The 24,991-nt window shown below is 39.3% G+C and overlaps 3 protein-coding genes across 5 annotated transcripts; 2 read left to right on the top strand and 1 right to left on the bottom strand.

The window, feature by feature from the left end:
• The first annotated feature begins 257 nt into the window (after positions 1-257).
• Positions 258-3,413, top strand: LOC126803240 (uncharacterized). Of its 3 annotated transcripts, none has more exons than XM_050531028.1 (4): positions 258-427; positions 516-663; positions 1,601-1,761; positions 2,223-3,413. In XM_050531028.1, the coding sequence occupies exons 2-4, from the start codon at positions 539-541 to the stop codon at positions 3,257-3,259; spliced, it is 1,323 nt and encodes a 440-aa protein (XP_050386985.1). In that variant the 5' UTR covers positions 258-427; positions 516-538; the 3' UTR covers positions 3,260-3,413. The 3 variants fall into 3 exon arrangements, with proteins under 3 accessions (XP_050386985.1, XP_050386986.1, XP_050386987.1); XM_050531030.1 differs by lacking the exon at positions 258-427 and adding an exon at positions 759-804; XM_050531029.1 differs by lacking the exon at positions 258-427 and having other exon boundaries at positions 499-663.
• Positions 3,414-9,258: 5,845 nt separating this feature from the next.
• On the bottom strand, positions 9,259-10,053 carry LOC126803449 (uncharacterized). Its single transcript, XM_050531257.1, has 2 exons — positions 9,487-10,053; positions 9,259-9,381 (listed from the first exon to the last, which is right to left on the bottom strand). The coding sequence occupies exons 1-2, from the start codon at positions 10,051-10,053 to the stop codon at positions 9,259-9,261; spliced, it is 690 nt and encodes a 229-aa protein (XP_050387214.1).
• Positions 10,054-20,957: 10,904 nt separating this feature from the next.
• On the top strand, positions 20,958-24,534 carry LOC126803448 (uncharacterized). Its single transcript, XM_050531256.1, is given in 3 exon segments — positions 20,958-21,204; positions 21,598-21,829; positions 24,432-24,534. Coding segments are annotated over 3 exon segments (582 nt in total).
• The last annotated feature ends 457 nt before the right edge of the window (positions 24,535-24,991 follow it).

Below are 24,991 nucleotides of genomic sequence, written 5' to 3'. Positions count from 1 at the left end.
ATATGAAATAATTATATATTCGTTTGTACGTAGTTTAATAATAAATAAATCCAAATTTTTTAAATATTTCTTCAATATATAAGATACTAAAAAATATATATCAGCCAAAAATGGGTCACCTCCTTCTGGTCTTGAGGTGTGTGCTAGCAGGCACACTCTCCCATATCCTGCGGTCAGCCACCTTCTCCCTCGACTGAGTGGAGTTTGACAGTGCATGCCCGCTTTGGCCTCCCACGTGTCAGCACCTGGTGAAATCTCTCTCGCTTCGTCGGTAGAAAAGTCTCCACGTCCCTCTTGTCCAACCACAAAATATCTCTCAACTCAACAACTATAATACACCACGGACCACACTGTTACTCAAACCCCATCTCTCTCTCTCTCTCTCTCTCTCTCTCTCTCTCTCCGAAGCATCTTCAACTCCAGAAAGGTAAGCATATACAGATCTTCTGAACCTGAACTAGATTCTGCTGCATATAATATATACGACGTTAGTAAACATCACTGGGTTTGATTAGGTACGTACGTAGAAGAGTCGATCATGGAAAACCAGCAGGCTGGTCATGAGCTTATTTCCATGACGTACACCTGGACTATCGACAACTTCTCCAAGCTCAAAACCCAGAAACATTATTCCGATGGTTTCGTTGTCGGCGATTTCAAATGGTATGCATACGTGTAGCATCTGACATTCTCACACCTTTAAATTTTGTTGCCTTTGTCTTCTTATACTCGGTCCCTGTTTGGTTTTGAGGTTTCAGGGTAATTTTTGCTTACTTTTATGGTTCTGGGATTTCAGCGCCTTAGGTAAAACTTGTTTGTTTAAATTTTTCGTAGATCAAAAACCACATATATTAAATGAGAAGGTCGTGCCTTTTTATTCAAGATCGATTTGCTTCTTCAGTTTCTCTGTTTTGTCTCTCTCTGATTGTTTCGAGTGATCTTCATTTCTGATATTGGTACTTGCGTCTTCTGTTTTGAATCGAACTTTAGCATATTTAGCTTGTTTTGTAACCTTTCTATGGGAGCAGATTTGTGAGGTGGAGTATCGATTACGGCTAACAGGCGCAAGATAACCTTTGCGTTTGTAAATTTTCCCAGATTCAATTACCAAAAATTCTTTCAGTCAAATTTTTTTTAGAAACAGTTAAAAAGATTTTGATAACAAGCTTGAATTGAATATATGACTTAGTGTATACACTAAATATCATACCGTATAGTTGGTAAATGGTGATTTCGAAATCATTATAAAAATGTTGTAGTGGCGAGATCAGAGAGTTGACTTTCTACAATCATGTAGATGAAGAGAGGTTCTTTATTATATTTACATGAGACTCGTCGATGGAATCTTAACTTTTTGAATTCATGGACATTTGCGTGCAAGAGTTTTCTGAGGCAAGGTAAGTCATCCTTGCTATGGATAAGACTATTATGTCGATTTTGGTTAGTTACCTGATTACTCTTTATTATGTTCACATTACCCTTTTTTTTTCTACAGCTTAGTATATGAATAGCTGAGTTTCTGTTTTTTTTTTTTTTACTGATTGTTCGCACTGCAATACCGAACTAAGCCTCACAAACTTGCCTGGCTGGTTTTGATCAGGCGGATTGTGGTGTACCCAAAGGGGAGCAATGGGAAGCAATACTTGTCCATGTACTTAAATGTTGCCGATGCTTCAAAGTTACCTTCTGGGTGGAGTAGATATGCCGAGTTCACCTTGACTGTTGTTAATCAATTCAACAGCGACAAGTCGATAACAATAGGTATTTTTGTTCTTTACTTTACGCTTATCTTCATCTTGTTTGTCTATCTCACTTTTATGTTTTTGCTTTTTATTGATTTATTGAATTGCAAGCTTCCTATTTCTTAATGCGGTAGGAATATTCTACTTGCTACTGAATGTCTGATTGCCTTTCTTTTCATTAAGGCTATATTCTCCGCTCTTTCTCTCAGTAAATTTGATTAGAGAACCAAACACTGTACAGCTGCCCATATCTTTTCGGTTTGAATATTTTGCAATACTGTTCTGTCGAGAAGTTTTACTTACTGATTGAAAGTTCAAATGCTCTATGCTTATGATCCATATATGCACTGAAATTTGTTCTGAACTTATTTCAGTTGTCCAAGATACCAAACCCTTTATTATGTTGCTGTATTAATCGTCCATGGCCTGTGCTTTTTATTTTTTTGGATGTTTTTTGATCTTTTATTACTTGATTTACAGACACTCAGCATCAGTTTAGTGCGAAAAAAAGTGATTGGGGCTTTACATCATTCATGCCACTAAGTGAGCTTTTTGACCAGAATGAAGGGTATATCGTTGATGACATATGTATTGTTGAAGCTGAGGTTGCAGTCAGTAAAGCTGACATTAAGGTTCTAAAAGACCAAGAAACTGCCTTTCTCGAGCAGGAACTTCAAAGTCAGTCCTCAGATGAGGATTCTGTAAAATATTCAGAAGCTTCAACAGAACATACATCACTTTGTTATGAACAGATGCTTGCTTTACAGGAGACACTTGATTCCGACCCTGTCCAAACAAATGAGGATACAGTTAATTCCGACCCTGTCCAAACAAATGAGGATACAGTTAATTCCGACCCTGTTCAAACAAATGTTGATTCTGTGCAAGTGACATGCTTGAAAATAGATTCAAGATCTGATCAAGTGCTTTCTTACCAGGAGACTGATAGCCCAGTTGGCCCTCCCATAGTTGAGGAAAGCGATGAGGGTCCCTCCACCCCAGTTTGTGAGCTGATAAATTTCAGGGGGTTAGGGAAAATAGATAAAGCTTTTGTTCCACTGCTGGAGGAAGTCTGTTTGTGGCATCCTTCGTTGATTAGCTGCCAGAAGAAAAGAAGTCGTATGTTTAGTGAATGGGCATTCACTGCTTTGGGTCGAGTACTGCATTTCTTGAACACTACTAAGGTTAAGGATATGATGGAGGACTCATGTGAGCACGATCCATGCGAGCATCTTCAAGTTTTGTGGGAGGAGGTTCAGACCTTTAGATTTGACTTGAGTTGGCTGGAGCCTTTTGTTCAATCCGCTTTGGGAATGAAGAAATTTGGGGAGAGGGAGGGAGTATTACAGAAACTCAGAGAGGATGTTGATGCTTTGGAGACTGAAATGAAAGGGTTAAGAGAGAGGCTAGCTGTTGCTGAGGTAGCTCATGTTGTTGCAAAAGAAGACCTGGCAAAGGCAGAGGAGAGCTTCGGCGAGGCAAATATGAACAGCAAGCTCGGTTATGGGAGGCATTAGCTAACACCGGAGAATTATTTCTTTTAGATGCAGAGTTGCAATGCAGTGTGCTCTACTAAAGATATGTAATCCAGTTTCCAAACTTGTGTTCTTGTATCGGCTTCTTGTGACTTAAGCTCACTACAATAAAGTAAAGTGGTTTAGCTTGTAAATCCATATTTGAAACCGGTGAATGGATCACCATTACAATTCCGGACATACGTGAAACCTTCTGTCAGGTATGAGAGGTTATTACCCTTTAATTTGCGATGTATGGGTATTGACTCACTAATTGTATGTTACGCCGGACTTAATGATCACAAGTTTTTTTTTCCCAGTAAAAATGTATTTAAGAGTTTTTATTCATACATCTAAAAACGGTATTTAGACTTTTTTAGTTATTAGACTTCCAGTTTACTTTAATAAACAATTAAATGTTATTTAGAACTCCTTAATTTTTCCAAATTGCCCCTAGTTCAATAAAATTAATAAAATTCAATTGTTTTATTTTAAAATTTTATTCAATTGATTCAAACCCATTATAATTATATCGAGTTCTCAAATTTAAATAGAATCATGATACAATAAGATTTTTATTAAAATGCATTTAAACGGGCGGATCACAATAAATTAGAAGAATAAAATATTAAAATATAATAATAAACGTCTACTAAGAATAATATTTTTATTATGATGCATATGTGAGTGATTGAAAATGATAATATCATAGTTTAGCTAGATCTTCTTTCGTTTGAAATTATTATTATAAGAAAAAATTAAGAAATCAGATGTATTGTATTGAAATATTTGTTTTTTTATTCTTATATTTATTTGTATAGGTAATTTTACATCTGTTGACAAAATCAACACTAACTTAAAAAAAAAAGATGTCTTAGTGCTGTTTTAGGAGGTATGAATAGAAATCCAATGTATTTTTGTACGGATTGGGGGTAGGCAATGCTGAATTGAGAGACTTGAATTAATTTTTTGTCTAAATTTGATATAATTAAGAAAAAAAACTCCATGACTGATAGAGCTCCTCTTCTCCCAACAAAAGAAAGTCTAATCAGAATTGTAAGATATTACCTTTGGGTGTTGTGTTTATAGCATTATTCTTGGACAGTCTCATTAGGATGAAGATATAGTGGATAAGTATAAGACTCTCGCTCGGAATCATTCGGAAGATTACTAAATTTGTCCGACCACAATTTCTTGTCCAACATCATTACTAAAGGCTTCCAATTTCACTGCTCAACTACAAATTATTTTCAAACACTAAGCGTTTTCTTGAGACTTGGGAGCCGAAGTAAGTTGTGTTATCAAAATATAGTAGTTAAATAAGTAAATTTATAATCACATATACAAAAGAGCAATAATATATGAAACTCACAATTTCATTTGTTCTAGAATGGATTTTTTTTTCAGTAGTAAAAACTCTCTCTCTCTCTCTCTCTCTCTCTCTCTCTCTCTCTCTCTCTCTCTCTCTCTCTCTCTCTCTCTCTCTCTCTCTCTCTCTCTCTCGTTTAAAAGTTCATCTAAACATTCAAAATCAATTTGCTATGGCAGATCAAAAGTTCTCTTCTTACTTTGTCATTGATTCTCGTCCTTCCAAGACTGCATGGGAGTTCGGGTTTTTGAGGTCGAAGTTCTCCTTTGCCTCCATTTTTTGTTTTCTTGTATTAGTTTGGTTGTGTTGCTATCATATCCGGGTCCATTGATTGGTCGATTTGATTTGGTGGGGCTGTATTCTAGCCTTGGTGGTGTTTGTTTCCTTGATTGATTTTAAGGAATGGTGGCTTTCGTATTTGAATGGATCTTGGCCAATTTGGGTTGATTGGTCCATGACTGGCTCCGTTGGGTTTTGGTGGAGGCAGTGGCTCTTTTTTTCTACTTTTAGCGTTAGAGGCGTCTAGGGCTGGGCATGGGACGAAGCTCATCCCACTCTTTTGAATTGGAACGAGATGAAGGTTTGTAGTTCTAATTGCGTGATCGGCTGTTAGGACGATGGGGACGATAGAGAGTCCTCTAGCTCGTCCTTGCATCCTTGTATTCTAATTGTTCTTATCGAGCTAGTGAATCTTAAGTCTTTCCTTTTGTGGTTAGGCCTCTTTCTCTATTGCCTCTTAGTCTCATCCCACTCAGGATCAATCCTGGTTGGAGTCGGGATATGACGAGCCTAATTCCACCGTCTCATGACTTTAAAATATATACCTAATTTCTCAATCTCACAAACAATGATCATTCAAGTATTCAACTATGAATTAACAACATTAACTTTGTAAACTGAAGAAATTAAAAAAAAACTCTTAAAACAGTTGATCAAAACTTAATAGTCACAAAACAAACATCAAATAAAGGTTATCCCAAAGCTTTGGATGAAGCCTAATCATTACACAGTCAAAAATTGTCCAAAGTCTAACATCAGTTACACAAAAATATAGACAATTTCGGTTTTCAACTCTAAACATCAACACTGAGAATTGTAAGAATTGTAAATCAACGGTGATGATGAGATATTCGACAGTCAAGATTAAAAATTATTTAATAGCGGGATGGGACGAGACTAAGAGGGACATAAATTATTTGTTCCATTGTAATGAAATGTGATGGGATTGAGATGGGATGGACGTTTTTAGACTTCAGTTGCCTCTCATCCCTACAAATTTTGGGACATGATCGGGATTTCAGTTTTTTATGCCCAGCCCTAGAGGCGTCGATCTAGGAGGCTCACTGGGCACTGACATGTAGATTTTGCATAACAAGTAAGACATGGCAAAACAATTGGTGATGTTAAGCTCAACATGTTTTAAACAAGTTCAAATTATTCCTTAACATGTTTCAAACAAGTTTTGCCACCTAAGTTAAACAACTCGTTATCTTAGTGAAATTTAGATGACAATAACTCGTTATGCCACCTAAGTTTTGTCTTTGATAGAGGCTCTAGTTTCTATAACGTTGGATGGGTTAAAGTTGAGTGTTCATTTTAAAAATATTAGATACTTATCAATTGATAAGAAAACATTGTATTAGTTCGATTCATAACTTATTGTATGCCATTATATATTATTTTTTTCCATTAAAGTTCATATATAATATGGCATATTTATAATAAAATATAGATTATATCAAACTTTAAAATTCAAGAATTATTAAAGAAAGTCAATTTCATTTCATAAATGATTACGACTAATTTAGGAAATAGTTATGTTACTTTGATTTAGCAATTTAAATAGAATCCTAGTATACAGATGCAATATATGTATTAACAAAAGAAATCTTAAACATTCATTGAAGGACAATTAAGATGGAAATTTAACATTCCATTAAGGTACGCCATAAACTAAGCACCAATTTAGCAGTCTTATGTTATTTCCATAGCATACAACCCAAATCTTAAATATGGACATATATATTATTATATATATAGGAATACATATATAATATATGGTAAAGAAACCTTGAATATATTTCATTCAAATTCCATTAAAGTGTTACATTCATAAATAATAAGTAATATTATATATGATTTATTTCATTAAAGAATAATAAATAAATGGGTGAAACACCTGTCCAATTAATAAAAATGGCATAGATCGACTACGAACACCGTCAGATTTGGGAAGATCTAACGGTTCATATTCATCAATGCCACCAAAACACCCTAATTCAGTTCTTTCACTTTATCTACATCGATTCAATTCTTTTGATTCATAATTTCATATCTTATCTCTTCCTTCCTCTTTCTTTCCCACTCTCTTCTCCCTTCCCATGCTAATTTCAAATCTCATCTCTTCCTTCTTCTCCCTTCTCATGCTCTTCTCCCTTCCCATGCTCTTCCCCAATAGCCGTACCGATCTAAATTCTATGAGGAGAAGCTTTTGCCAGTCAACAAACTTCCATCACCATTCCTTGTCGCTGATGTTGTTGCATTTATTGGAGAAGTTCGAGATCTAAAATCTTGGAGCTTCCGATTTGATTTGATTCGTCCATCTTCATATAGGAGATTTCGCTAGATTTGGGTTGTAAAGGGGCGGTGGTATTTTGGGTAGGCTGTTGGTGGCTTTAAATTTGACTGGGGGTCAGGTCTTAGTTTAGATCAAAGGTGTTGCTTGATTTGAGATCTAGGTTATTGTTGGGGACGGAGGGAGACAAAGGTAATAGGTCATTAGCTCGTTGTATTTGATTGTGGTAGCGGTGGTGGTGGTTTCCGTGGTGTGGAGGTTAATGTAGTGAGAAGGACAATTAAGACTAATAGTCTTCATTAATGCATTAAATATTTTGATGACCAATCATATCAAAATTTAATAGATATTAATAAAAAATAAAAAATATTTCATTAATTATTTGAGAATATTTCACTAATAGTCTTCATTAATGCATTAAATATTTCATTAATAAAAAATAAAAAATATTTCATTAATCATTAATACATTGAGTATTCTAGAGACTTCCTGAGTGGTCTTGGTCCGTTAACCTCACCATGATTCTAGAGAAATCCGGAGATGTCTCAAGGCTTTCATATTCTTTCGGAGACTACCAACACCTTCTAGAAACTTCTATGAACTTCTAAAGAGTTCTAAAGGGTTCCGTCATTTTCCGGATGCGCCTAGAATGCTCAAGTGTTCTCCACAACTTTCTTTGAGCCATGCTTGCTTCAAAAATGCTCAAGGTAAAAATGTCTTAGTTTGGCAAGATGTGACATTAGGCTCGGCAAGGGTATACTTTTTAGATAAAGGAATCATAAGGTCATCCTAAAGACTTAGCAGAGCAAGAACAATCCACCTTATGTCGCCAAACACTATAAAACAAAGGCCAAATATCATCATGTTGGACCAATTCGTCATTCTATACAATGTGAATGTGAACAAAGAATAAAGTATAACATTATTGAGCCTTTAACAAGTATAACACAACTCCAAATCCACATCAAATCACTACTATGCCGAGATCATTATCATTTTTTTCCTTCTCATACAATTTTTTTCTTTCTTTCATTTCTTTTCTTTTCAATCCGTAACTTATCTTTTTCTTCTTTTGTTTTTCTTTTGCACGACATACATACATAATATACCCCACACTTGAATTGAATGATCACTTTATATTAACACCAAGAATCGGCTCTGCCAAGCCTCAAGGACAAGGGTAGAGATAAACTATACTAAGTAAGGATATTAACATGTTGGTGCTGCAAGAAAATGCTTAATGTAGGCTCAAAGGGGTTAAGGCTAATGTGTCCCAAGCAGGACACATATAGGGATCATGACTTTTTGGCATAAAGTGGTGGAAATTCTAAAAAGATCCAACAATCCTTTTCAGAATCAGAGAATATTATGATATAAAGTTTCAATAATCAACAAGAGTAAGTTCTAGTAAATTATAGAGTCAAATAAAGAGGTATGACATGCAAATTGATAAAGTAGAAAGATAATGAGGTTACAAAGAAACATAGCCAAGAAAAAATAGATTAGACACTCAGAATGAAAACACATATATAGCTCAAAAACTCACCTAGGGTTGTATGAATCAAACTTCTTATCACATGTTCATTATTTACCAATGTTTCAATTCCTCATCTACTACAAGTTCGTACAATTTCTAACAACATTAATTAATCATCGAATAACAATTAAACACCATTTCAATCTTCTGATAATTTATCAGCCATAGAATAAGTTCATCCTAGACAGTTAAAGGCCTAAGACTTAAAACAAAACAATCTTTTTCTATAGTTTTTATGACTCAACAAAACAAAAACAAAGATGCAAATCCCACCTCACACTTCAAAATTACATTGCCCTCAATGTAACAAAGAAAAACAAACAAAACAAGTAGCATGGCAAAAGATTTACGAAAAATCAAACAATAGAAACTATAACAGAATTCAAATCAACATAAAGAGACGGAGGGAAAAGTAAATGCAAACACTCGTTGACAGCTCCTCCAAAATTTCATTTCGGATGGGTTGCCTCCTATAAAGCGCTTAATTTTAGTCACTTAGTCTAGACTTTTTCATCTTCTCATCATCTTGTTGTAGGGTCGTGGAGAGAAGTCTCCTCAACGACATGTTCCACAAAATTCTCAGAGTACGGCTTCAAGCGATGTTCATTGATCGTGAACTTGGTCCCTTTCACGTCACTTTTGATCTATATAGCTCCAGAAGGAAAAATGTTAGTGATAGGGAAATGTCCTAACCATCTAGAACGTAACTTGCCTGGAAATAATTTAAGTCAAGAATGAAACAATAAAACCTTTGGCCCAACAACAATGTCTTTCCGACGAATCATGCCATCTTGGAACGCTTTTGTCTTCTCCTTATAAATCATAGCTGAATGATAGGCCTTATTTCGAATATCTTCAAGGTCGTGCAATTGGAGTTTCCTATGCAATCCGGCCTCATCAATGTCCATATTAAAGTTCTTCACAAACCACCAAGCTCGGTGTTCAAGCTCCACGGGAAGATGGCACGCCTTGCCATAGACCAACCTGAAGGGAGACATACCAATAGGAGTTTTAAATGCAGTTCTATAAGCCCATAAAATATCATCTAACCTCTGGAACCAATTCTTCCAATTTGGCCCAATCGATTTCTCCAATATCCTTTTGATTTCACGGTTAGACACTTTTGCTTGTCCACTACTTTGGGGGTGATAAGGGCTTGAAACCTTATGCTTGATACCATAATTTTGTAGCAAAGCCTCAATGGTACGGTTGCAAAAGTGAGAACCTCCATCAATGATCATAACTCGTTTCGTTCGAAACTTAAAAAAGAAGTTAGAACAAAGGAACTCTGAAACAACTCGAGAATCATTAGTCATGGTTACTGTTGACATAGGCTTATGCCCGCCATAATCAGCGCAACTATCAACACACTAAGGCTAATAAATAGCCCAGTCTCGCAGTACCAGCATGAAGCCAGCCGTACTAGTTGTGTAACGAGCCACCCCGCGGCCCAAACCAACTACGGACGCGCCCTCACGCGCATCCCAAAGAAAGCTATAGAGAACCACCTCAACTGGACTCAATCCCACATCGGAAGATGAGGGAATTATCTACCTCAACTCAGCTATAAAATGTCAAACTTTTGACATCATAAGGTAAGCAAACAAAACCATCCATTGTTACTCTGTATAAATTACTATTGACCGGACTTGAGCATTAGAGAGTTGAAGAACACGCCGCCGTGGTCTCCACTTTGATAATTCGTGCTACTTGTGACAGAAACGGAACAAGAAGCACGGCATATCTTGTGAACGAATAGTGAAGCATAGTGCCATAGCGTAATACACAACATTAACATTGGCGCCGTTTGTGGGAATACGCAACAAAAAGTTCCCGTAAAACACATGTAGCATTTAGCGAAGCAACTACACTTCGAAATGAGCACTCCCAACTCTCTACCCCCTATTCCGGCCGACGGTCATGTGGAAGACATAACGGACCTCAGCCTCAACCATCCCCTACCCTCCACAAAAGACCCTATAATTCTCACCCCTACACCCGGGACGGTCGCCAGCACTAGCGCAACTTCCGATCCCGTGATCGCCGCAAGGATGGAAAGCATGGCCAAAGACCTCGCCGAGTGCCAGTAGCGCGAAGAACTCGAACGCGAGAATGCTGCGGCTTTGCAGGCCGAAATCGACACAATGCGAGCAAAGTTGGAAAAGACCAAATGCAGTCTTCAGCATGAAGAATCACAGCGCGAAGGCAGCGCGCAAACAAAAGGGCGGGAACAAGTTAATCTGAGTGTAAACTTGACCCCCTCCGAACTCGCTATGAAGCGACCACCATCTCCCAAGCGTATTCGCAACCGTGAAGAGGGAAGCATGAGCGTCACCTTTCATTCACGACCCCATACCACTGGCTACAGTATGGATCCCACGCTGGCTTTGATATTACAGCGGTTAACCGCCATAGAGCAGCGGGACGCGAATCCGCGGTGCCAGCCAGTATTTGTGACCAGGCTGGGTCCATTCAATATGCGATTAATGAATATTGTACACCCCTCACAATCCAAGAGTCCGAAGATTACGCCATATACGGGTGAGGGCGACCCATTATGGCACATAGATAACTTCAAAAAAGTCATCGCCAGTAGAGAATTTGATGACGCCACACTCTGCCACATGTTCAGGGAAACATTAGACGGGGACGTCATGAACTGTTTCTTTAAGCAGCCGGCAAATTCCATGGATTCTTTTGCACAGTTGACTACGGCGTTCCTCAACCGTTTCATCCTTATTGCCGGCGCAGCACACACGACGGACGGTCTGTTCCAGGTAAAGTAAGAAAGCCAGGAGACGCTGGGCACCTTTGTCATGCGATGGCAGACGGCCGCATCCAAATGCCGGAACCTCAACAAAACACTTGCCTTAGCTGCATTCAAGGAAGGACTACGGTATGAGAATTTCCTATTCCATATCAACGTGGACCCTAGAATGCGCGACGCTACCTACGATGAAATTATGACAGAGGCGGTGCAGTATGCTCAGGCGGAATATGTCACATACGGGAAAAAGCGAACTCCGGTAGCATCAGGCAAAAGCAATACGCGCAGTCATCTATATCTACAAGTACGATCCCCCTACAACGTGAGTTTTTCCCTGGTACAGAAGACCGCAACAAAGGAAGGAAAAGAGAGTGGTACCAATCAAACCGCCATGACGGGCGTAACCGTGATCGGCACAGAGGCTGAGATAAGAACAGGAGACTCGGCGATGAGCGTCGCAATAATAGAGACCCTCGCCAAGTCAACGCGATGGGTCGTCGTGGTGACCACACACCACCAAGATAAGAAACCGTAGAAGACTTCTTCCACACACATCAAGGGACATTGAGAAAGCCAGCGAGGCCCCAACGCCCTCCAACCGAAGCAGAAACTGGTAAATGGTGCAGGTTTCATGAAAAATGGAAGCAACAACACAAATGATTGCAGAACCGTCCAAACACTGAAAGCCAACGACGGTACAGGGGTTCGGGCAGCGCATCCAAGAGCACAGCAGAACGTGGTGACCGCAGTAGAGAACCTACGCCGCATCAACGTAATTGAGGGCGGGGCCCCATTCACAAGCATGCCCAACCATGCAAAAAAGCGCTTCGCCCGCAGTAACCACCCAAGACAAGTGTGTGCCATCACTGGGGGAAACACCAAAAGGCAGAAGAAAGGTTGGAAGCAGGTCACCTTCACTGAAGAAGAGGGAATCAACATCTCTCTACCCAACAACGACGCATTCCTCATAGATGTGGTCTTGGGTGGACAGTGGGACGTAGGTAAAATGATGATCGATACGGGATCCGCAGTTAATGTCCTATTTAAGGGATGCTACGAGAAGATGGAGCGTAGTGGTAAGAAGTTAATACATGACCACGAACCGCTGATCAGCTTCTTCGGTGACTTAACCTAACCTCTAGGCTTCTACGTTGACCATGCACAGTCTGCGTCAAAGCTGAGTTCATCGTAGTTGACGCCTACAGTTCTTACAACGGGATGATCGGTCGGCCTACTCTCAACCAAATGCGAACCTTCATTCCTAGGTACAAGATGCTCATCAAATTTCCAACCCTAAACGAAATAGGGCAGGTCCAGGGATCATAGTCCGTGGCGAAAGAATGCCAAGCACGCGCAACCGGCATGAAATCGTGGCGGTACATGCTGTAACAAACTTAACTGACAAGGTCATCGACGCGCGAGATGGCGAAGTAACAAAAAGTAAGGGCAAGAAACAGACTACGCCTTACGAAGCCAAGACTCTGACGAATCTCGAATCTTCCTTGAAAAGCATCACACCCTTCCCACACTACCCGGAGCGAAAGATCAAGATCGGCGCTACTCTTAGCCCCATAGTGGAGAGGGACCTGACAAACTTCTTGGGAGAAAGCATGGAAGTATTTGCATGGTCATACGAGGATATGCCTGGCATCTCGCCGGACATGATCATGCACGAGCTACACATCAAAGCTTCAGCATATCTAGTTAAACAAAAGCGTTGTAGCTTCGACGACGAAAAAAACATGGCAATACGCCAGGATGGTAGACAAATTGAAGGGCTTGAAGTTCATTAGGGAGGTCCAGTACCCATAGTGGATTTCAAACTGTGTCATGGTCCGTAAAGGCAATGGAAAATGGCGGATGTGTGTGGATTACAAGAACGTGAATAAGGCATGCCCTAAAGATAGCTTCCTTTTACCCAGAATCGACCAATTAATCGACGCAACAGCAGGACATGAGTTGCTAAGCATGATGGACGCCTACTCTGGGTACAACCAAATACGCATGAACCCTGCCGATCAAGAAGCTACAACCTTTGTTACTGACAGGGGCCTTTATTGTTACAATGTCATGCCCTTCGGGTTAAAGAACGCAGGGGCTACGTATGTGCGTCGCGCCACACAAATATTCGATAAGCACATCGGTCATGAGATTGAAGGGCGTCAAAGCCGAGGACCACGTAGCCAACATCCGAACCATCTTCAACGGGCTTAAAAATTACAAGATGCGGTTGAACCCAGAAAAGTGTTTTTTCGGCATAATGACAAGAAAGTTCCTGAGCTACATTGTTAGTCAACGCGGCATAGAAGCAAACCCAGAAAAAGTACAGGCCTTTCTGGATATGGCGCAGCCAGTACTTAAAAAGGATGTGGAGGCCCTTCAAGGCAGACTCGTGGCATTATCACGATTCATCTCAAGGCTGACTGACAAATGTGAACCATTCTTCAAGCTATTAAGGAGTTCCAAGAGAAAACTAGTTGAGTGGATACTTGACTGCCAAGAAGCCTTTCAGGGGCTAAAAGACTACATGGCCGCGGTGCCATTATGGTCAACCCCGCAGCCAGGAGAACCACTGTACCTTTACCTCGCAGTATCCACAACCGCGGTTAGCAGTGCATTAGTTCGACGAGACGGAACTAAAGAGTTGCCAGTCTTCTATGCAGGCTGGGCCATGAACGGACCAGAGACGAGGTACCCGACACTAGAAGAGTTAGCCCTTGCGCTTATCGAGACAGCTAGACGACTCTGCCATTATTTCCAAGCTCACAGTATCCACGTACTTACAAACCATCCCCTTAAGCAAGTACTGCAGAATCCAGAACACTCGGGGCGACTCCTGTAGAGGGCCAAGCTGTAGCTGATTTTATTGTAGAAATGATTCTCCGAGATACAACGGAGACAGCACCACGCGATGTCATAACCCGCCCCACAATTTTTCCATGGAACTTACACGTGGATGGTTCTAGTTGCACAAAGTCTAGTGGCGCATGCATCATCCTGAGCGGACTGGGGGATTAGAGCTGGAGTACGCTCTCAAATTCAATTTCGCTGCCTCCAATAATGTAACGGAATATAAAGCATTGATTGCAGGACTACAGTTGGCCCTCAGCACTGGCGCAACTAGTATCAATATATTCAACGACTCTCAGCTGGTAGTCAATCAAGTAACCGTGTTTTTCACCGTGAAAGATGAGCAATTAGCAGCCTACCTGGCATACGTCACGGCGTTATTAAAACAATTCGAATCCTATCCCATCACCCAGATCCCGAGGGCTAGTAACGCAAGGGCAGACTCCTTAGCTAGGCTTGCCACGGCGCAGCCACATTAGTGTCACAAGGATACCAGGGTCGAAGTGCTCCACCATCCTTCTATCTCCCAGACTTTACAGGAGATATGCCAGATAGAACGACACCAAGGCTCATGGATGGACGAGATCATAGCATTTAAGCAGAATGGCAAGCTACCCAAAGACAAGGATGCCGCAAGACAGCTAAAGAGACGTGCGGTGAGATACCACTTGCAAAACGGCACACTCTATCGCCAGGGCCTCATGAACACCAGTTTAAGATGCGATACGACTGAAGAAGGCAAACAAATCTTGCAAGAAATTCACAGTGGCGACTGCGATAACCATTATGGCAGTCGCGCACTAGCTGAAAAAACACTGCGGACAGGCTATTACTGGCCCACACTTGCTGCCGACACACAAGAGCTAGCCAGATCTTGCCATAAATGTCAAATATATGGGCCTATACCACGGCAACCCTTAGAACCACTATCATACATAGTCAGCCCATGGATTAACTGCCACTGGGGCATGGATTTGATTGGCTCACTTCCCGTCGGGAAATGCCAATTTAATGGGTTATCGTGTGCATTGACTATCACTCCAAATGGATTGAAGCCGCACCCTTAGCCGCAATAACAACTGAGAAGGTCCAACATTTTCTACAGCGCAATATCTTCTACTGTCACGGCACGCCGGAATCTATCATCACCGACAATGGCACACAGTTCAATAACGACCACCTCATCACGTGGTGCAAAGTAAGGGGGACTACGCTCAAGTTTTCCTTTGTCACGCACCCTAAGACTAATGGGCAAGTGGAGACCGCCAACAAACTAATCAAGGGCATCCTTAGGAAGAAATTGGATGATGCAAAGGGGCTTTGGCCCGAGAAGTTTGACGAAGTACTATTAGCAATCCGCACCACGCCAACAGAGGCCACGGGTGAGACACCTTTCTGTCTAATGTACGACACAGAAGGAGAATCCCATCGAAATAATCCAGCCAACACAACGGGTTTCGCTGTTTGACCTTGAGACCAATTCGGAAAATATGCAACTAGATAAAGACCTCTTGGATGAGAAGCGCATTGCAGCACACCATCACAATATCCTAAACAACTAGCGTGTGGCACGCTTCTACAACTCTAGAGTAAAGAACATAACACTTCAGCTCGGTGATTGGGTCCTAAAGATGGTCCAAAGAAAGGTCACCGAATTGCGCCAGAGATGGGACGGACCATATAAAGTCGTCGATATCGTTGCACCAACACGTACTGCCCGGAAGACAAGTACGGAGAAAGACTGGCCAACCCTTGGAACATGGAACAACTTAAGTACTACTACAAGTAAAGGTCCGCGTGTAGCGTAGCACATAGGTACTTGGACTGTTTTAAGTACTTACGACACACTGCCAAAGCTATCTTTGTATATTCGGCTACGGCCAGGCTATCAATGAAATGAGGAATTTTTCAAACTATTGATCCTTACTACGCTAGTACACTAGCGTACCATGACAATTAAATTCCTTCGACATACTATTTCATTGTACGCGCAACAAAGATAGTATTGAGCATGTAGCCAAAAGTTTAAAACAACAATCACACAACGTTCGCAACGACAATAACACAAGAAATAAAAATAACTTCGAAGGCCCAAGGACTAGTTCATTAAATGAAACAGTATGACACACGGCCTATTACAGATGAAAGCTTGAAAAATACAACGGAAAAAAAATGAAGCGCATCGGGTACGAAGGAGGTTCTTCCATTACGCCCAGTCTTTTGACTCCCATCCTATTCCTCCCCCGCAGCTTAGGCTACGCTGCGCCGTTCAGGCCACATCATTTTCTAAGCATTTTATCATGCTATTAGGTGATCGACGAAACGAGTGAGGGAATCGTTTTCGGTGTCATGGAAGTTGCACACAGGAAATAAGGTGAGTAAACCTCACAATGATCATCATAATCGAAATAGTGTTATGATTATTGAATTTAGTTTGAGTTGTTACCATAGTCGTTGCATCACTAGTTATAAAAATTATTTTAAAAATATGTTTTGGTTTAAATTACGTGAACTTGATCGTCTACGGTTCATATTTAAGTGAAACGCTATTTTAATAAATAATTTAAAAAATATTTTAGTGATTATGAACTATGGTGAATGTGAGTAGATCTCACTATGACAAGTCTACCCTTGGCGGTGACTTATATTTTTGAATTATTAAAAATAGTGAACTGTGACATTTATATAATATAGTGGGCAATGTATGTGTATGAAAATGGTAAATACGATACATATATATGAGTTTCTATATTATATAATGTTTCAGTTTTATTTCAAATGTGAGATTATAATGATGTGACTATATTCATATTGTTGTGCAAGAGTCGCTTGGTTGTAGTACAATAACATGTGTGGATTGTTATTGTACGTAGTTTTAACATTGAGTCGTGTTAAAACATTTTCTGTCATCAGACGTGTTGGTAGTGGTCAAAACCGAGCCTTGGCCGGGTGTCGTTTACGATTCGGTTAGAGCTATAGTCTGTCTGCCGGTGTACTGCATGAGGGGTAACAGATGGGTTGCCTGGGTCTCATGAGTACCCATATTTTTGTGTGATATTGGGTAACATATGGGTTGCCCATAATCGGTCGGCGTACTGCATGAGGGGTAACAGATGGGTACCTGGGTCTCATGACTACCCGTATTTTAAATGTAATTGGGTAAACAGATGGGTTGTCTAATGTGTGATGAGTACTTATATTTTCAGATGTTATTAGACAACCAGATGGGTCGTCCACTGTTGTACGAGTACATTTATTTTTAAATGTCATTGGTATTTTCTTTAGTATGAAATGTGTGTTATACTATTGGTTTACTGATACGAGCTGCAAAGTTTACCGGGTTTGTGTTTACAATCCCGGTGCACATATTCGATGATGTAGGTGATAGTTATGCAGGTATGGATTAGCAGAACGTGAGTGCTTTTTCTTATTTTTTTCTTCTGTTTGTGGTGAGGATTGAGGGAATTTTACATTTCCATTGGTTATGTATTTTTCCAGTCGACTGAGTCATGCTGTGGACTCAGTTTCAATACACTGTTATTATAAGATTATTTCAATATATTTGAGATTGTTTTAGAGTTTTCATGGCTTCGAATTCGAATTTTTATAATTCGAAATTTCGGGGCTGTGACACAGTTACTTTAACAAGTTAACAAGAACACTAGAGAAACCTATAATCTTAAATCACATATAGTTTAACCACATGAATTATGGCATCATTAACTCACGGCATACATAGAAAATCATTGAAGAATAAATCACAACTACTTCATATAATTTGATAAATTATTCATTACATAACAATCTAAGAACTAAGTAGAAACATAAAATCATTACAACAAGAACCAAACAAATCGCAAACATTGTAAAGAGAATAAACGAGTTACACTTTATGAATCTTCCTTAGGGGCTTCAAGACGAAGGGAACAACTTCTAATTGGATAGAAATCCTAAACTTAGGGCTTAGGACTGAATATACATGAACAAGGTGGTGATTACGGCTTGAATAGCTTTGTAGTAACAAGGATGTGTTTGTGGGCAGAGCTTTGGCTTTCCTTGGTGCAAGGACTGATGATGATTTCTGATGTATATTCATGCCTCTATATATAGGAGAAACAAGGCCCCAACTTTCCCTCATAGCCCACTGGACCTCCGAACAATTATTCTACATAACTTCCTCTAAGAATATGATATTAATGCTATTCCAAATGCTACGAAAACTAGACACAGAGAGCTTTCTATCCATATATGGCACGTCTCCTAATTAGTTCTAAGCTGTCCAGGAGAGCCCGTCGAAGTTGGATTACGAATCCTGACAGATTTCTGATTCTTGCATGGATTGCTTAAAGTGCATATCTTCTTCTCTTTGATAATTCAGATTTATATACACGAAAATCTCTTCCTTAACACCTTGGGAATCTATCTCCAACTAGGATTTGAACTCCAACTCCGAATGGGAATCCATTAAGTCGCACGGCCTCTTCTTATCCTACTAGGAATCTGATTTTCAGTCTCTCCTCTTTCTTTGTGCAACTAGGATTGCTTTCTTTCTCCAACATGAATTTGTCTTTCTTAATAAGAATAAGTATGTTAGATATAAAGAAATAGAAAATAATGAATTCTAATCGAACAAGGAATCATACCTCAATAAGTATTCTTAACACTTAGCACGTTTTCAGCACATATTCACATGTGTTCGACATAAGCTCTTTCTAAATACATATATCTACAAAATGACTCTAAAATACATTAAATAAGAGGTAAGAAAGAACAAGAATAAGGCATATGTACATTAAGAACGTCACACTTTGTGCTCCTATCATTTAGCATGTCACTTACTTCAACAAGTTAACAAGAACACTAGAGAATCTTATATGCAAAACTAACTTCGCGCCTTGAATCACACATAGCATTGAGCACATAATTGAGAATTCTTAAGCTATAACAAGATGAACTCACGGCATAATCATGCATCATTGAAAAAAAAGTCGAAATCATCATATAAGTTTCTGAAAATTATTCATCATACATAAGAGTATTAGAACATTCAAACAAAACCTTAACCAACAAACATCCAAAAACAAGAACAAGAGAAACTGAAATCTACACAAGAAAATCATGGAGTTATGCTTTGAATTATCCTCCGCGACTTAAGACAAGGTAACTAAAGATCTTCATAATCATGCTTCGCGCTTAGGAGTAAAAAGATGGTGAATGGCTGGTGAAATTAGATTCTAGGGTTCTTGGTGGAATGCTAGTGTTTGGGAAGAGCTTTGGCTAGTACTTAGTGCAAGGATTGATGATGATTCTGATGTAGATTCATGCCTTTATATATAGGAGAAAACATGGCCCCAACTTTCCCTCACAGCTCATGGATCAAAAGCAAATCAATGGCTAAAATAATTCTGCCGAGCCCACTGGACCTCCGAATAATTATTCTACATAGCTTCCTCTAAGAATATGATATTAATGCTATTCCAAATGCTACGAAAACTGGACACAGAGAGCTTTCTATCCATATATGGCACGTCTTCTAATTAGTTCTAAGCTGTCCAGGAGAGCCCGTCGAAGTTGGACTACAAATTCTAACAGATTTCTGATTCTTGCATGGATTGGGCTTAAAGTGCATATATTCTTCTCTTTGACAATTCTGATTTATATGCATGAAAATCTCTTCCTTAACACCTTGCGAATCTATCTCCAACTTGGTTTTGAACTCCTTTTCCGAATAAGAATCCATCGATGTCGCATGGCCTCTCCTTGTCATATTAGGAAACTGATTTTCAGTCTCTCCTCTTTCCTTGCGCAACTAAGATTTATTTCCTATAAGAATAAGTAAGTTAGAAATAAGAAAATAGGAAAGGATGATTCCTACTCGAACAAGGAATCATATCTCAACAAGAATTCTCAACACTTGGCACGTTTTCAACATTAAATCATACATAATCGAGTTAAGCACTGCCTAAACACTTATTCTAACAAAATGAACTGAAACACACTAAATAAGAAGTAACAAAGAGTAAAAATATGACATGTATACATCAAACTTTGTGCTTCTATCAAGTTAGAGAATGGTAAAATTGGTAGTTCATATTTAGGTGCTGGCTTTATAGTAGTAGAGATGAACCACTAATCTCTTATGTATATATACTAAAGGTTTCACTTTTGCTATCAAATTTTATATCTTCATGTTTTGTTCCATTTACTTATTTTGTTAGCAACATGAAAATTGCCTAGTTAATCAATAAACAAAGAGATTTCGTTTGTTTTGTTTTATGTTTCTATTAGGTTTGAAGTAATTGTTTTTACTTCTATTGAACCCAGATTGAGAGTGGTTTCTTTGTCAGTTCTTCTACTGGGTTACTGAGCTTTGTTCTGACCCTCAGCTACATGTTCTTCCCCAGAGAAACCCCTACCTTGGTAAGTATTCATTGATGGTCCTCATTTATTTATATAATTTGGATTGGAATTTACACTTGAGTTCCAATGTTGGTTTCGATTAGGCACTGATGCTTTTTTTCTTTAATAGTTGTACATTTTATTCAGAAGGGATTTGATTTGAGGCTATTCTAGTCACTATTTAGAGAGAGAGGGAGAGAGAGAATGGGGGACTATCACTATGTGTACAAGGACATGGACGGAGCCTCCACCAAGTGGTATGATATTCAGGCAAAGCTCGTTAATCTACCACTGAAGAAGCCGGCTTTTAAGCCCCCGGCATTCACTCTCGTTGACGATGAAGCCTCCGCTCCTAAAGATAAGTCTTAGATCGATGACAAGACTGAGCAGGACCTTGAAGATCTCAAAGATGTTCCTGATCTTGACGGCGATTGCTTCCTTGAGGAATATAGGTAACAATATTTCCATCTTCATCTTCTTCAATCCCCATCTCAATTCTTGTTGAACAAACTAAAGAAACACATAGTTGTTAGATGAAATTGAAACTTTGAGCTTAAATCCATAAGATTCGAGACTCAAAAAGTAAACTATTGAATTCAATCAAATTTAGTTACAAAAATAACATGGCTGTTCAGAATTTAAGTTTTAACTATACAAGAGATTGGGAAAGAAGCAACCATATCTGGAATCAGTAGGAAAAATAGTGAAACGAGGTTGATCGAGTTGAGCATCAAGGCGAGCTCTATCAGTTTAGTTAACACCAGTAGAATGGTCAAATTGTTGCTTTGTTTATGTTCTGTACTGTATATGAGAGCTAAATATTTTGGTGTGGTTTTGTTTGATTGGATGAAAAGGTTGTCTGAATTGAGAGAAGCGACTAAGGTTGCAAGGTTTGGATCAGTGGTTCCGATTTTAGGATCGGATTTTGTGTGTGAGGTTTCTCAAGCTCCACCTGACATTTTGGTGGTGGTGATTCTCTACAAAGAAGGAATTCCAAAATGTGGATTGTTGATGCAATGTTTGGAAGATTTGGCGACTAAGTACCCGACAACTAAATTTGTGAAAATAATATCCACATTGTAATAACCCGGTTTTTCGGGTTCAAATTGTATGAATTCTTAGAAATTATTGAACTTGGAAAATTTAATAAATCACATGTTTCGCTTCACGACGATGTGAAATCAAAACGGAACCGTCTTCGGAAAATCTTAATTGGGAAAACGTTACGTTTCCACGATGCGGGAGTCGAATTTTACTCCGTCGCTCGTTTACAAGAACTGCATGAAAGTTGTAGAGCTCATCGATACGATTTCGTGGACACGTCACGCGTTCTAATCGGATGTTGTATGTGAAATTTATTAGCGAAGAAAGTTAGTTTCCGATTTTGGAAAAAGTATAGAAGGAATTTTTAGGGAATTAGGGTTTCCTAAAACGAAAACCCCTCACTCTCTCTCTCTCCTTCCCCCGCAGCCCTCCCCCTCTCTCTCTCAAATCGCCTCTGGCGATCTCGCAACCCAGGCCTCTGTGGCTCTCACCGCCGGTCCCTAAAGCACCGCACGGTGTCCAACTGCCACCCTCGAACGCAACACGCCGCCGCTCACCGCAACAAAGCTCGATCGACGACTGGAAGCTCCAAGCACCGTCTCCAGCAATGCAATTACTCGGCGATTGTCCCTCTCCACCTCCCCTCACCCCCGGTGCCTTCTGCGATTGATATAGGACTCGAATCAAGCCGCATCACATCCTCCCCGAAAATCGACCCCGACGGCATCTCAAACTCCTCCGGCAACTTCCCGGCAGTTTTAGGGCTCCACATAGGTACGCAATTGCTTTAAATCGAATGATATGTGTGATTGTGTGAAGTTTGTGAAGGTTTGTGGAGAATTTGTGGAGAATCAAAGGAGGAGGAGGGAGAGTGCATACCGCCGCCTTAGGCGGCGCATGAGGGAGAGTGAGAGTGGCTAGAGGCTGCATTAGGCCGTGGAAGGGAGGAGGGGAAGAAAAGGAAGAGTTTTGGGCAGCGGTGGGCAAGCCACGCGCGCTGATTTGGGCAGCGCGTGAGCTCCACGCGCTGCGACTGGGAGTGACGCGTGAGCGCCATGCGCGGCTGCCGGAGGTGGCGCGTGAAGCCCACGTGAACCACACGCGCCGCCACGTGCGTCGGCACGTGAACAGTAATTTCCGAACAGTAATTTTTTTGCAAAAAGTGATTTCTGTACAGTAAATGTAAAAAGTAATTGTATATAGTAATAATGTAAAAGTAATTTACGTACATTAATTGTAAAAAGTAATTTTTTGAATAGTAAATCGGTGATTAGTAATTACTGAAACAGTAATATCTAAACTGTACGTACTGGAACAGTGATACGTAAATAGTATGTACATGAACAGTAATACGTTAACAGTAATTACGTAAAAACCATGATTTGCTAAACAGTAAAACAGTAGTACTGATTCTAACCACTTTTTATACAACTAGGTGATCAACAAAACAGTAGCATTTGAGGTTTTACGTAACGTTTCTAACCACTTTTTATACAACTAGGTGATCAACAAAACAAGTGAAGAATTGTTTTCAGTATTGTTGAAATTACGCTCAGGAAAATAAAGTGAGTAAATCTCACTATGACGAGTATACCCTTGGTGGTGATTCATAATTACGCTTTATTTTAAAAGATTGAACTATGATATGTATATGGTATAGTTGTTTGTGTATGTGTATAAATGGTAAAATCAATACATATATATGGGTTGCTATATTATATACTATCATATTCCTATTTCCAAATGAGTTTATTTATAGCATTGATATTTATTTTATTTGAGCATAAGTCGCTTGGTTCTTATACAATAAACGTGAGGATTGTATTGTACGTGGTTGGAACTTGAGTTATGTTAAAACGTTTTTTGTCTGCGGTCCTGTCTTCAGACGTGTTGGCATATCGGAACCTACCTTAGCCGAGTGACAGTTACGATTTAGTTAGAGCTCTAATATGTCTGCCAGTGTACTGCATGATGGGTAACAGATGAGTTACATGTTTATGAGTACCCATATTTTTGGGATGTTGGGTAACATATGGGTTGCCCAATGTCCGACGACGTACTGCATGAGGGGTAACAGATGAGTACCTGGATCTCATGAGTACCCGTATTATAAATGTATTCGGGTAAACAGATGGGTTGCCCAATTTCTCATGAGCACTTATATTTTCTTATATTATTGAACATCCAGATGGGCCGTCCTGTGACTCATGAGTGCATTTATAATTAAATGTTTTCAGTATTTTACTCTTGTATTACTATGCGTGTTATACTGTTGTTTTACTCATATGAGCTGCAAAGCTTAATGAGTTTGTGTTTACAATCCCGGTGCACCTATTCGATGGTGTAGGGGATAGTCTGCAGGTGTAGATTAGCAGAATTGAAGGGCTACTCTGAAGATTTCGAAGTTTCTTTATTTCTATTTTGTGATGAAAATTGAGAGGATTTTACATTTCCATTTGATTTAATGCTTGAATTATAAATTGGTTTTGTAATAATCAAATCGACTAAGATGTACTATGAACTCAGTTACGATACGCTGTGACTATAAGATGATTTCGATTTATTGAGATTATTTTAGAGTTTTTCATGGCTTCGATTTTTGAGTTTAACACTGAAAATTTTCGGGGTCGTGACACATTGCATTCCTAACTACCTAGATTGTAATCTTCCGACTCTTTTAGTGTACAATAGTGGTGCTTATCCTATTCATGTTGCCAATCAAAGCAATAACGCTTAGATCCCAAATGACACACATGAACACAAAGCCTTGAACAACATATTCCTGTGGGAAGAAGCCATTACCATTATACTGTCAGTCATCCATACTTTATCATTCTTGAAAGTCACTTGTAACCATCAGTCACCAAAAATAGAGATTAAAAAATAAAGAGCCATCAACGTATCCCGTTAAGCCAAGCTTTTGAGTATACTTTTCATTTGAAATTGACAAGTATATTTCAAAATCTTTTGACAAATTCAGATTCTGTAGCTATTAAATTGACCATATTCTGTAACAAAAAAAAGAATAAAATAAAGAAATTGAAGGTATACGAAATGAGAACTAACTAAAAGTAGATCAAGAACTGAAAACACTGAAATGTAATAGAGCACCGGTAAATGTTCGCTCAATGTAAAATCATGTTTACTTAATTTAAAGGAATAAGAACTCTCAAGCGTAATAGAGCAAGTTGCAT

The sequence above is a fragment of the Argentina anserina genome, chromosome 7 (assembly GCF_933775445.1).
Source record: "Argentina anserina chromosome 7, drPotAnse1.1, whole genome shotgun sequence".
Classification (NCBI taxonomy): Eukaryota; Viridiplantae; Streptophyta; class Magnoliopsida; order Rosales; family Rosaceae; genus Argentina; species Argentina anserina.
This window is presented reverse-complemented; position numbering and strand designations above follow the sequence as displayed.